The sequence below is a fragment of the Cheilinus undulatus genome, linkage group 3, assembly GCF_018320785.1.
Source record: "Cheilinus undulatus linkage group 3, ASM1832078v1, whole genome shotgun sequence".
Classification (NCBI taxonomy): domain Eukaryota; kingdom Metazoa; phylum Chordata; class Actinopteri; order Labriformes; family Labridae; genus Cheilinus; species Cheilinus undulatus.
Window position 1 is genome coordinate 48,988,506 of NC_054867.1, and position 14,882 is coordinate 49,003,387.

Sequence of the window (14,882 nt, forward strand, 5' to 3'; positions counted from 1 at the left end):
AAGTATCATGACAGAGAGATTTGTGCCAGAAAACAGTAAATTTATTCTCCCACTTCTGTCCCAGAGCCAGGCAGCTGCACTGTGACAAAGTTCTCCAAGCGGAGTGCTTGTCTATTCTTCATTTGAACTAGATGGAGCTGTAACACCTTACCTGCTGAAGGTGTGTTTTAATCCATATTTCACTTGTCTTTAGTCATAGATGATAAAAAGAAGCAGACTGTGGCAGTCTCTTTACAAGCTTAAACAGTTTAATCCCTCCTGTCTGTTAGTGTCCTGATGCTAAAGTTCAGTAAAGTATCCGACGATAGGCATGGTCTCTTCCTGCCAAGTCTGTCACAATAAAAGCCTCCAATGCTTATCATAATTTAAGACTTTAATTTTGAAGAGCAACATCAGGAAATGTAGTATTTTCAGCAGCAACTTCACATGGACGTCTTATTGACAGAAGAGACATGACTTCACATAACTCAATAAGTAAGGTGTTTAAAATACCTGAAGAGTTAAATACACTATGAGAAAGTCAAACTGAGACTTTATAGCTCCAAACTGACATCAACGTGATTGTTTCTCTAGTAGCTGACACAGAGAACTGACAGGTCCAGCAGAGGAGACGGATGCTTCCTACATTTATTTATTTATTTATCATGAGTGGGCGTGGCTTCAGCTCATTCAACCGACATGATTTTGCAAGCAGCAACGTCCAGTCCTGAAAAAATGAAGCCAATGGGGAAGTCCAAAAAATTGCAATACAGAGAGTGTCCACTAGAGGCTGGCTTTAGGAACACCTGAAGTCCCATTTGAACTCATGGTAAAAAGCTGTTTTTTATACTAAAGATAAACTGGTTTACAGCCCGGTTCAAAAACCAAACATGTCCCATTAGCTAATGTCTTCATGTGCTCTCTCTGTAGAGGGGGGGTTTCTTCATACCACAATGGTTTAGATTATATTAAAGAAAAACCTCACTGCGCACTGATTGGCACGTCTCATTTGATTGACAGATAGCTCGACAGGCAGAAGCTACGTTTCTGTCTACCAGAATGCTAGCTAGCCAGCTGACAGGACGTCGACCTTAGTGGGCGGGCAGTTAGGTTAATCCAAAGTTCGGTTGAGACTACAATTTCAATATGGAAGCCGCCGTGGACTGGCTTCAAGAGTTGTTTGAGTCTGCCTATTGTAAACAGACAGCTGACTTCACACAGGGTTGGTTCAATTCTATCTACAGTCTATGTGATTTTGAAGCTTAATTTTATAAACTTAGAGATGCTTTCCATGACTGGAATTTGGTCTGGTTGTTCATAACACAGTAGCCGGTTGTACAACAAACCTCGAATAAAGATTTTTTTTCATCACTTTACAGGGGCTTTAATGGCAAATCGCAACCGAAATTTGTAATTTTTTTTCAATTAAAACCACATTTTTAAAATGAAAAATAAGAGAGGTTTGAACTTAAGAAGGAACAAAACATGATGTGACAAAGAGATGGACACATATCCTTCAAAATAAAAGCACATCATTGACATTTGCCATAATTTTTTCCAGGCACACATCTCTGACCCGCTGAAAATGGTTCCCAACTGGTCTAGTCACATCACCACCACCAGCAAGTCCTTTATAGGAAATCATGAGCCACATTTCTTGAAACTTTTAACTACTTTGCAAAAAATGTTGCCTTTTGGACCTTAGATTGGACATAAGAGTGAACAAAGAGACGGGACCAAACAAACTTATTCAAAAAGGTGTGCATGCATAAAAATTAGTTTACTCCACTTTTGATGGTTATGTGTCAATTTAAATTTAACCTTTCTTTTTTATAGACGCACATTTTCAAACCACCCAAAAAAGCTCCACATATGAGTTTTCAGCCCCAGCCCACCAGCTGAGAACCACTGCTTTACTGTGAAGCCATCCTGAGACAATATAGGATAAAATCCATCTTTGTTTCATCTGCTGTCTGAGTTTTCCCTCAACCTGTCAGTTTGCAAAACAAAGCACAGTCGTCAGAGGGTGTGAAGTGATGATGCAGAGAGTTTTAGTGCTGTTCTTTAATATCAACTTAAAAAAGGTGGAAAGTTTGGACAAATAAAAACTATCAGAAAGAAGATGCCACTAAAAGTAAGCAGTTTCTGCAAATTAATATGGATCCAAGCATGCACAAACACCCAGCACACCTCTCCTCATCTACACTCAGACAAACCTCTGCTGCCCAGACACTAAGCAAAGGTCAAAAGGATTCTCCAGATCCTCTTCAGGAGTCTGTTTGGACAAGACTCTGAGCTGGAATGAACTGGAAATGAAGCCTGAATCCATCATATGACTGAGAATGTAAGGTCTGCCATTCGCCTTGCAGGTAGCCTGCACAGCCTCAATAAAAGGAAGCATGAAAAAAGAAGCTTCAGGCTTACAATACAGCTCCTCCATGGGAATAGAGGATAAAGCAACAAACATATTTTGGTTAAAGTATGAAATTTAGACTGTGTATCTTTGGCTCGCCAGTCTGGCCCATGTATCTGTGCCTGTGGTTGCTCCAGCAGACACAGTAAAAGAGGATGTTAATGAACTGCTGTCACACGTAGGCTGGTGCCTTTGAGGCAGCAGTCAGGATTCTCTCCACGTCCTCTGTCTGTTTGCAGTGTGGAGGCTGTGATGTGCTGCCTGACTGCAGAGAGTCGCTCACGGCCAGACAGGAGGGGACCGACTCAGTACAGGGGGTCCCTGCTGCGGTTCCTACTCCGTCCCCAGCTGAGCAAAGGCTCAGCTTTATGAATGTGTGTGCGTCTCCGTCCGACATTTATGCTCGCTTTTGTGACGGTGCATTGGTAATCAGTGAGTAAACATGTATGGCACAAGATGAGACTCTTAGAACAAGGAGTCCTGCAGATTGCTTTTCATTCTAGTAACACGACAGATAAGAGAAAGGCAAAAATATGTGTCTGTGTGGGTGTGATTGCGTGGGAGTGTTTGTGTTTGGGACATAGACGGAGCCAGTTTGCCCACTGATCTCCAATGCAATCTGCCACTGCTGCACCCTGGGTAGTGTCAGAATGGTTTGGGCACCCGCTGTGCCACCTGTCACCCCCAGCCCTGAGGCTCTCTGCCAGTCCAACCACTCGACACCAAGGCCCAGGCTCAATTAGATTTCTTTCACACAAGCAGGATTGAGTTTTTTCTCTCCAAGAGGAGATTTATCTCTCTCTGTCGACATTGTTATCTTTTACCTCTCCTGTGGTCATCTCTGGGCAAGATTCAAGCACAGGTCGCACTCTACAAATTCACAACCAAAGAAACTCTGCTTGAAAGAAGCTGCTTTTTCAACTAGTCGCTGACCATTGAAACAGTTAGTCAACTATATGGATGAACGTATTTGCATTGTTACCAAACAGCTCATATTGAGGCATTATGCCAAGAAAGATCTAAATTACAGCAAGATTTTTGTCTCGGCTTGAAGATGGATGATTTTCTTCATGTCAAGTCTGGTTATGTATTTAATATACATGATAATAGTCTGCTTCACTGTTTACTGTCAAAATAGAAGAGGACAAAGAGATGAAAAGTAAAGAAAGAAATGTGGAAAAAGAGAAAAGATATTGTGTTTTAGGTGGACAGGCGAGGTGAGAGATTAAAAATGTAAATGAGGGACAAGACATTGCATAGCTTCAACTCTGCACAGGTAAGGCAAACATAAAACAGAATTTTAACCCTAAGGCATTACGTTAATTTACTGCCCTTTAAAGACATACAGGACAAAATTGTCTACTTCCAAAAAAACTGCTATTTAAACTTAACAGATTGATCTTTTTTCTGCTATTTTTTTGCATAAATCTCTTAAACAACTTCAACTGTGCTCAAAACTACCAAACATTCAACCACTTTGAGGATTTTAACGCTTTAAATGCCAGTTTAATTCCTTAGGGTGTACTCACACCTTCAGCCTAAAGTCCGGTACGTTTGGCCAGTGTGAGTGCAATCGTTCTGTGCTTCGGCGCGGCACGCTTCGCAGCCCTGGCACTGATGGATGAGGTGGGCCTAGGCACGGCACGGATGCAAATGCAGGAGCATAAGCACGGGAATGTGACGTAGCGTGAAGTAACAACAAGAGGACCCACCTCAGAGAGCCCACCAGGCAGCAGCTGCACGCTAGAGACAGCAGGATCCCAGTCCAGTCTGGCAAAGTCAGGGTTTAATGACTGTAAGAGGATTTTTGGTTTGTAAAATAAAGCTTCTTCCCTTGTTTTAGTCACAAACAGCAGCTCACAGGATAACAAACACCTTTCATCCTCCGTGCGTAAAGAAGAGTGCCAAATACGTAGACAAGTGTGTCCACGGCTGATTTAACCTCTCTTATTTAGAAATTATAATGCCAAACTATCATCCACTGAAATAACTTACCTCTAATTCTATTTCATGTCACCAAGAAGTGAAAGTGGGATGTTTGGTGCATCAGGCATCCAGGATTATGCTGAGAAAAGGCACAGTTCGTGGCACATAAAGTAATGCCAAGGGGATTCAGATAGTATAAGGACACGCAGAGGAATGATTGTAGGGGCACATACGAGTAAAAAAGGTCTGGGTTTCATTCAGCAGAAGTGCTTGGAACCCTGAGCAGGCTCCAGATTACATGCTGTGAGCAATAACTCTCCGCTATGAACTGCTTTTTCTCTCTCTCTCCTCACTGGGCTCTGTATAGTTAATGTAGCTGATTCCAGGTCAGGGGAAATAATTCTGGTGTCAGGTCAGATCAGATATCGTATAAATCTGTAACTATTTTACAGCCTTAAAAACAACACTTACGCATACTGGGTCATCAACGGTGGATGCTTTGTGTGATGACCTCGGCGCATGACTTATCCTTGCACAGGCCTGGATGCGTTGAGCAGTGTGAGTGCGGGCCAAAGTGGGGACGGGGAGGGGGTTAAATGGGCTTCAGCACGGTTAGAATACGGCACGGTACGGATGGCCTAGTGTGAGGACACTCTTAAAGTCAATGTTGTTTTCTATGAAAAAAGCAACAAAGTCACAGTTGAAGGTACCATGTTTTAGTAGTGATGTACAATGCTGATGTGATATGAGATCATGTTCCCCTTTGTAAGAACTGATCCATGTAACCAGTGACAAAAGACAAAATAATGTTACGACACAGAACCCCTGAGACTTGTTACCGTAATCTATGTTAACCCTGTGAGCCTCAAGCTATTTTCCTGTGTGCTGCAGTAATGTTGCTCAATTTTTAAAAAAGCTTTGGTACTATAAAGAAAAAAGAAAAAATCTACATAAATAGAGGTTTTTACACAGCAAACAGTAATGACTAAGACTTTTTTTTGCAAAAATTTGTGCTTCTATCTCTTGGGGACCAAAAAGTGAAAAAAATAATCATCCTGTGACAAAAACACTTCAAAATATTCACATATTTACTACAAAAAAGGCCTTTTCCTTTGTAGTACTAGCTCAGTTTGTACCATTATTCGAAGTAGTTCCAGCCTGTGAGACACAGCGGGACACATCACAGGCTCTCTGTCTCACTTTCTCTCCATTATGAGCTGCAAATGTTTACAAAGCATGTTGCAACAATGGAACAGCCTGCTATTGGTTGTCACAAAGCAAATATGGCAGACTGCATTAGCCACTGGCAGCAAAATTCAACGAACTGATTCAAAATGGATATTCAATATTTGAATTACTGGTGTGGATTTAATCTTGGAAGACCCTGGAAATCCACCCAGGTTCCTGGCTCACAAGAAAGCCTCTGCAAGGGCTACAGAGGCATGGATAGCGTCACTAGAAAGGCAACATAGGGGGCTTCCTCAGGGGGAAGAAGTACGTCGCTATGATGTAAATCGAAAAGTTATTTAACTTTTAGTAACCTGTGTCTCTTCCTGTTGTGTATGATGTCAGTCACACAGGGTCAAAAGGTCAGGGATTTCTGCATTTTTGAAAATACAGTTACTCATGTACTCGTTTTTTGATTTTTATCCATAACAACGGTCTTGCGTTGGCTGCTGCAGTTATGTTACACTATTTCCACATTGGGTGACAGTCTCTTATTTGCAGTTTCAGCAAAGATTGTAAAGATCCTGATCAATCCCTCCTTCAGAAGATGCTGTGATGTGCATGTTCAGTTTGAAAACACTGCACACTGACATGACCAGGGAATCATCCACAATTAAATCTGTCTACATTAATTTTGTCATTGAGTTTAGTCAACAACATAAACAAAACATTTAATCCCTATTAGATAACTGAGACTGTAAGACTGTAAGACTCTGACTGATATCTGCCCAGTTATGCATAAAAATACTTGATAAAAAAAAAAACAGCATATTGTTACTCTGAACAAGAGATTTGGATGTCTGAGTCAAACTTACAATATTTCAGCTTCAAATCTAAATATTTTAGTGCAATAAAAATCTGAATTACTTTATTAAAAGGTGATTGCAGTCTCAGTTTCTAGAGGCTTTTAGTTTTAATGTTAAACCACACCTTGGACATCTGTAGGGGTGGGAACTCTCCTCATCAGCTCAGTTGCTAATGACGTTATCACAAGAACTCAGCAAATAGGGTACTCCTTGTAGGGGGATTCGGGGACTGTCTTGTAAGCATGACATCTGGCTCCACCAAACATCTGAGTAAGCAGATTGGCCCTGCAGGCCTGGTGCGACAGCCGACGAGGAAGCTGGGAGATGTGGGAGAAGTGATCTGCGCAGCTCCGATGCTCAAGCTGTCACTTTAGCTTGGTTTGGCAGAGTCACATTCTCCCTGGCTCTGAAGCATTAGGACCGACTCCTCCGACTACTGCTGCCCCCACCGGCACCGAGCCAGGTCTTTCATGGGGAGGTCGATCAACACTCTCACTCTTTTCTTTACTTCCCTTCCTCCTCCTGCTTAGCGTCTCTCAGCAGGGCTCCAGCTTCTCTATCTCAATCGTTCTCCCTTTGTCCTCCCCCGTCTCTTTCTGATCCTTTCCTCAACAGATGCCACGGAGTGGTATCCATTATAATCTGCTGTTATTTGCTATTCCCATTTCCTGCGCTGCTCTCTAAGCTACTCATATGCTCTCTCTATGCTGTCTTTGTTCTTCTCTAAGTAGGTGTTCAGTCATTCAGGAGTCACTCCACCTGCCAAAATCCACTTTTGACATGTTAAGACAACCACTTAACACACTGAGAATAAAAAGGTAACCTGCTATTCATGCTCAGCTGAACCAAACTGAGACTGCTGCTCTTTTATTCCAACTGTAGAGGTAAAACATCACCATTGATCATTCTGGCAGTGCAAGTAATCTGTTTGGAAGCTATAAATAAGCATAAAAACAAAATTTTTAAGGTTATCGAGTTACTTTTCACAGCTGATTCTTGAATATAAAACCTAATACAAAACCAACCATTTGAAAAATGATAGTGGAAGCATGAATCTACCAAATACAGATATTAGTTTTCTTTTCAAAATCAAATGGATCTAAGTTCAGTAACTGATACAAGCTGTACAAAGATCCAGTTCCAGGTAGAAAAGACAAAGCTGTTCATTATTCAACCCAAGTACTAAAGGAAATGAATTATTTGAATCAGGTAATTACCCACTCACCTCAGAATAAACCCTTCTTTTACCTCTAATTTGCAAAAGGTCAGGATGTCCTGTTGGCACAGTGATAAGTGCATGCATTTAACCACACTTTCTTTTATTATGAGCTGTGCTATGTTTATCAAAATCATGTATTTTTTGTCAATCTCCCAGCTGTTGCATGTTTGTTTTTGTGGTTATGTTCCACCAGAAACAGAAAAACAAAATAACAGGGGTCAAAAAATGGGGAAACTAACAAAAGCTGCACATTCAATAAAATAAAGTCAAAACAAAAATGGATCATGGATAACTGAAAGGTTACAGGGGGTCATTGTTCCCCACTTCCACCCTCTAATTTAATCAAAAGGACAGACAAACATAAAAGTTGATCCAAAATAAAAAATAAAAAATAAAAAATAAAAAAAATTAAAAATAAAATAGAGAGTGGGAGAGTCTGCATCACCAGTTTAAATGCATGCATTGATTGCAGTCCTTGAACCCATCCATTCATCCATTTTCTATACTGAAAATTCCACTGGGGGTCCTGGGGGCTGTGAGAGGCAGAGTACCCCCTGGACTGCTCAGCAGTCAATCATAAGCCGTTTTTACACAGAGATTCTGCAATAAAGGCAAAAAGGAATGCCCATCTCTGTTCCGCAATGAGCAATTCACACAAAGGTGTGAATGTTGTTAAATTAATGATAAAGTCTGTAGCTGTTAATATTTCTCGAATGCGTTTATTGTGAACACCCCCAGCAGGAAACATGGTAGTCAACAGCAGCTAGACATACCTCAGAAGTGAAAACTACAGGAGCAGCTACAAGAAAGGATCGCTGCAGCCTTCCACAGATCTGGGCTTTATGGTAGAGTTGCAAGACAGAAGCCTCTCCACAGAGCAAAACATTAAGAAGAGTTTGCAAAAGAAACACCTGAAGGACCATCAGACTGCGAGGAACAAGATTCTCTGGTCTGATGAAACCAAAACTGAACTGTGGGGCCTCGGTTCTAAACATTATGTCAGGAGGAAACCAGGCACTGCTTACCACCTGCCCAGTACCATCCCAGCAGTGAAGCATGATGGTGGCAGCATCATGCTGTGGGAGTGTTTTTTTTCACAAGCAAGGACTGGGAGGATGGTCAGCATTGAAGCTGAGTAAGCTGAATGGAGTTAAGTGCAGAGATATCCTCAATGAAAACCTGTTTTTCAGCGCCCAGGACCACAAATTGGGCCAAAGGTTCACCTTTCAACCTGAGTGAGCCTGAGAGGATTTGCAAAGATGAATGGCAGAAAATCCCCCAATTCAGGTGTGCAAAGCTTGTTGCAACATTTTCAAGGTGATTCAATTAAGTAATGAGGAAAGGATAGGATACTCATTTCAATGTGAAATTTAGTTTTTTATTTTTAATGCATTTTCAAACATTCCTAAAATTTGGTTTTCTCTTTGTCACGGTGGGTATTTAAAGCAGATTACAGAGGGAAAAATGATTTAACCCTTAGGCATCACCGGGGGCATATTTATAATAATAATAATATCTTGAATTTATATAGCGCCTTTCAAGAAACCCAAGGACCCTTTACAGGCACACATAGACATGGACAAACTATGTGAGGGGTAGGATGGGTGTGAGGGGTGGTTTAGTGAAGACTGTAGGCTGTGGTGAACAGGTGGTGCTTGAGACGTTTTTTTGAAAATGTCCAGAGATGCAGCGCTAAGGATGTCTGCAGGAAGAGTGTTCCAGAGGGTGGGGGCTGCAGCACTGAAGGCTCTGTCTCCAAAGGTTCGGAGTTTAGTTTTGGGTATGGAAAGTAGGCTGGTGTCTGAAGACTGAAGGTTGCGGGATGGTGTGTATGGATAGAGGAGATCAGAAAGGTACTGGGGAGCCAGAGCATGGAGAGATTTGTACGTGAGGAGGAGGACTTTGTAGTTGATACGGGACTTGATAGGAAACCAATGGAGGTGGATGAGGGTCGGAGTGATGTGTGGGTGAGAACTCTAGCTGCAGAGTTTTGGACGTACTGAAGCCTGTCCAGGGTTTTGCTGGGAACTCCAGACAGGACTCCATTACAGTAGTCCAGGCGGGAGGTTATGAAAGCATGAATGAGTGTTTCAGCCACAGAATCAGGGAGTGAAGGTCGGAGTCTGGAGACGTTCTTGAGATGATAGAAGGCAGATTTGGTGACAGACTTTATGTGGGACTGGAAGGAGAGGGTGTCCATTTGGGTACATTTTTCCTCTTTCTCTGCTCACCTTTTTGGCTGTGTTAGTGCATATGGTCTAATTTTTTGCAACAAAGTTTCTTTCTAGGCAAATTTTTGAATTCAAATTTCAATTGCTTTAATATGTCAGGGGAACACTGTGGAACAAATTTACTACCCTTTAAAGAAATTAGGGACAAAAATGTCCACTTCCAAAAAAACAGCTATAAAAACTTAAAAGACTGATAATTTTTTTTCTGCTTTTTTTTTTTGTTTGTTTTTTTTGCATAAATCTCTTAAACAACTTCAGCTGTGCTCAAAACTACCACACATTTAATCGTTTTGAGGATTTTAAATTTCATCTGGAAAATATGTGTTTTTTTTTTTTTTAAATATGACCATCCTGTAATCAAACTGGCATTTAAAGGGTTAAAATCCTGAAAATTATTCAATAATCAATTGTTTTGATTAGAACCGAAGCTGATCAAAAGATTCGACCAAAAAAAGCAGAAAAAAATATAATTGAATACTATTTTTATTGCTGTTTGTCCTTTCGAGTCATTTTGACCTTAATGACTCGAAAGGGTCTTAAAATTTTAAATCGGATGATACACAAAAACTAACAATGCATCAAAGTGAATATTTTGGCTAATCATTAACATGTCCAAGCTGGATTTATAACTAATGCCCCAGCCATCCAACATTTGGTTTGAGGAAGATTTCACGTTTTTTTCATTTTTTCTAATAAAAAACAACATTGACTTTCAGTAATCAAACTGGCATTTAAAGGGTTAAAATCCACAAAATGATTGAATGTTTGGTAGTTTTGAGCACGACTAAAGTTGTTTAAGAGATTTATGCAAAAAAAGCAGAAAAAAATATGACTCTGTTAAGTTTTTAAAGCAGTTTTTTGGAAGTGGGCATTTTTGTCCTTAATGGCTTTAAAGGGTAGTAAATTAAAGTGATGCCTGAGGATTAACTGACTGTAGCATCACGCTGTAAGAGAACAATATTTAAAAAAGTGAAGGGGGTTAGAATATCTCCTGAATGCTTTGTATATATGATATTATAAAGTACAGTGATAACGCTGGTGATTTACACCCCTACTAGAGAAGGGCAAGGCACAGATGTCACTGTTTAAAATATTTATCAGCTATAGACTTCAAAAATTTACAGTGCTTATTAGACCACCCTAACCCTAACCAAAGTAAGGTTTGTGCCACAGCTGCCCTAAATTAACAGCATTGGTAATTACCAAAATCATTTTTTATGTTTCTGCAATGGTTAATACACCAATATGTAGAAACTCTTTAACCCAAATGATATTTTTAATGCTAAAATATAATTATTATTGTTATCCATGAATTTTCAAATTTACTGATTTACAAAAAACTAAAAAAATAGTAAAGCACATTATTATTTCTTGAATAATATGTCAAATTATAGTTATTTACATGCATTCCTGAACAGAAAAATGAGTTATAGATGTTGAATGTTATGCTTGATCCATTTCTGACTTCTCAGAGAAGCCCAGTGAGTCACCTCAAATTTGGGTGAATTCAGTTTGAAATTCCTCATTCCTGTTCAAAATAGTAAAACATCGAGAGTCTGCATTAAAGCACTGGTCTTTGAGACAAATATGACAGGTGGTCTAATAAATTTGTTAAGCACTGTATATTTTGTAAAGCTAGTGTCTTAAACAGTCAGCTATTTCAGCTGAACATTGGCATGAAAAATCCTGAATCACGGCAGCCATAAATGCACATTTTACCTGGAATAATCTGTATGGAAGATAGTACTCACTTGTCTGGCCTGCCAGGCACCTGCAGGCGTAAGCGACATTTGTTAGCACTCTGGATCTGTTCTTCTTTGATGCGAATAAGCCTCTGCAGAGCCAGACACCAGTCCTGGGCCACGGTGGTGTTCAGGTTCTTTGAAGGGAAAACACACACAGTTAAAACTTGATTCTCAGCTGTAATATGCAGCAGGTCATAGAGCTGAGATATAAGCACATTTCATGCAGACTGACCACAGGGGAGTACTGTGGATGTACATATATTTATATTCCCACACACAAACAAGCACATCCACCCACAGCCATGCTTTTATCCCCTCAATATAAGGTTGAATTTATTTTAACACCAGCATCCATTTTACTGTAAAAGCCAGTCCCTCAAGTCAAATAGAATCGAATCAATTTTCTGCAGTCAATGAGCTGCACAGAAGTGTTTCTTCTATTTGTTCGCTGGACAATATTATAACAGGGTGGAAAGTGAAAATCAGCCATTTAGTGCTAGGCCAATATCCCTCCTCCTGAGGCCATTGTGCTCATTAAGTGCAGGAAAGCAAAGGTGGCATCATTAGCCTGAGAGGCTCTTTGGTGATTGCAGGAGTGTACCCCCCTGGCTGTGGAGTGTACGGGGCTGTGAATGTAGCATGGCAGACTACTGGGAAGTGTCCTGATTCGAACGCTACAGGAGGGGCACTGATGGTTCCTTTTTGCAACATAGCAAATCTGACACTTCTATATCAGAGGGAACATCTCATTCCCACCATTGTGGCTCTGTTGATGAGGAGATAGAAGTGAGACTTCCTGTGGTTAGGAATTGAAGATTCAAGAGGCATGAGAGGCTGCCTCTTTGATCACATTTTAAACATCTTTAGACTTCTTTTTGCACTTTCTTTAAGAGGAATAGCAAAGAGGAGGTTTCCCCAAATGGTTTCCTTTTACCATCCGAACTTTATCTCTTAGTTCGCACTGAATCTCGGAATTTTAATTAACTCTGCAGACTTCTATTTTGACTTTGCTGCCTTTAGGGTGCTCTCAGGGCTTAGACGCTATTGTAAGGTGAGCTTAAATGTACAGAATACATTCTGTAATTTCCAAAGTATATATGAATATTTCCATTTGTCAGTCAAATGTTGAGATAACTGTGTTATAACCTGTTTGTAATGCTGGATGCAGTGTTTGGAGAACAAAAAGCACATCTGAAGGTCAACCTGTGGGCGAATGTCTGTTTTTAAGGGGACAAAATTGAACCAAAGCTTTTAGAGAAGCCCCAGAGAGTGCTGTCATGAATGTAACTAAGTGTGACTTCAGTGGTTTGGACCGGGGAGTCAGGTGGACTGAGGGAACCTCCTCAGATCGCTCCTTCTAGCTGACTTTGAAGCATTATGAAGAAAGGATGAGTGCTCTGATTCTTAAATACTCACTGTCTGTGTCATTTCTAAAGTAAGTTTCTTTAAGAGTGCACTGCACACTAGGAATGCAACAATTGTCCACATACTACGGGCCTGTTTGGTTCTGCATCCACTGTTCAATATGCACATGTAGATTTTTTTGTTTTGTTTTGTCTGTTTGTGTGTGCCTGTAAGTCCATGCACTGGGTTTAGGAAGCTTACACTCAATTGAAGTTCAGTCAAGACCACTTTGTCAAGAAATACACGATTAAAAACATTTTTCTTTATAGCAGTCATTAATTTACACTTATTGCCCTCATTTATATTTGGCAGCGGTTGTTCCGTGATTCCCCTGCCCTTCCATGCACCTACATGGAAAGCATCAAGCAGGAGGCTAGCAAGGGAAGCCTAAGGCAGGGAGAGATGCAGCAAAAAAAAAAAAAATAGAGCAGTGCAGGCATCAGCGCATCAGCCTTGTAAAATAACTCTCTGACTCAATGGGTCTTCATCTGGGTAAAAAAGCGTTAAATAAATGACAACAGAAAGGCACCGATTAATTCAGGAGCAGACTAAAGGAGGAGCTGGGGTGGAGGAGGGTTACAAAAAGGGGCTGCAGAGTGAGCAGTGAAGCGTAGCCATGCTGGAGCGCTCTAAATATGGCAGCATGAGCTGGCTGTTAGCTGATGAGGGCTTGGGTGTGATCAGCTGATCTCAATCAGCTTTGCTCCATGGCCAGCCAGGACTGACACTGTTGGCTAACTGTCGGAAATTCACAGCGACAGATTTTCTGTTTGCTAAGTGAAAAATTTTTACTGCACGATTTAATGATAATGTGCAATTGTGTTTATACTGGACCAAGGTTGTTTTAGTTAACTAAAACTATCTAAATAACTAAAACTAAAATTTAAAAACTAACTAAAATAAAATGGAAAAGGAGACAAAAAATCTTAAGTTTTAGTCTTGAAACAACCATACTGACTGGCACCTACACACAAGTCTGGGGAGTGTGAAATGACCTGATCTGATTGGTTAAGACTTCACATAGTGGTAGTTTTATGTCTGGAGTTGTATTCAAATATCATCATTAAGTAAATAAAATGAAAAGTGAAGAGTAGCCTGGTTTAATTTGTTTTTAAAAATGTATGACGCTCATTCAGCCTCATCACCTAGCCGTAAAAAAATAAAATTAACACTAAAACTGATAAAAACTAAACTAAAACGAAGCCTTTTTGCAAAATAAAAACTAAACTAACAATCCAGCAGTCAGAACTAATAAAAACTAAACTGAAATTGAACAGAGAAAGTGAAAATGAAATAAAAATAGAAACTAATGAAAAATCTATAAATCTAAAAATTAGTTTAATCTTATACTGGACAATATTGCAATCCAAATGCAATTGTGATATAATAGAGAACTGGTATCATGAGTATTCTTGCTTGGTTACGTAGGGAAATGCAGAGAATAATGAGAGTTTTAATGTTTGGGTTTCTCAACACCAAACATACAAATTAAAAAAAAAAAAAAATACATTATCTGAGTTATTTACAGTACTGCTTTTAAAAATAACTTTATATCTATCAAAAAAAAACATGACGAGTTTTTAGTTTCTTGAAGTGCAAATGCAAATGCAGTAGCACTAAACTTAAAGGAACTTTAAGAACTGTTTAATACCAAAATAATTTCAGCCTTTTATACGGTTATGTATTTGCACAGCCTGGCATCCTAAATGCAATCACAATTGCTGTTGTGATTAGATCAATCTCCCTGCAGTACTAAAAATTTCAGACAACAATGCACCTTAAATGTACTATGCAGGAAGGCAGTGCTAACTTTATAAATTGTCATTGGTGCAGCTCTGTCTCCTGTTTACTTCCCGTTGCATAGCCAAGTATATGGCTGCAGCCCAGAGACCAATCGTCTCTCACGCACTTCTGCTGAAGTGAAACCAACGA

General features: G+C 40.0%; 1 protein-coding gene across 5 annotated transcripts in view; it reads right to left on the reverse strand.

Moving 5' to 3' along the window:
- arhgef10la (Rho guanine nucleotide exchange factor (GEF) 10-like a) overlaps positions 1 to 14,882 on the reverse strand; it is a 311,778-nt gene that overhangs the window by 175,411 nt on the left and 121,485 nt on the right. For all 5 annotated transcript variants that reach the window (XM_041784009.1, XM_041784008.1, XM_041784013.1 and 2 more), the window contains one exon: positions 11,553 to 11,680. In XM_041784009.1, the coding sequence (XP_041639943.1) occupies positions 11,553 to 11,680 (128 nt within the window). The remainder of the gene's footprint in view (positions 1 to 11,552; positions 11,681 to 14,882) is intronic.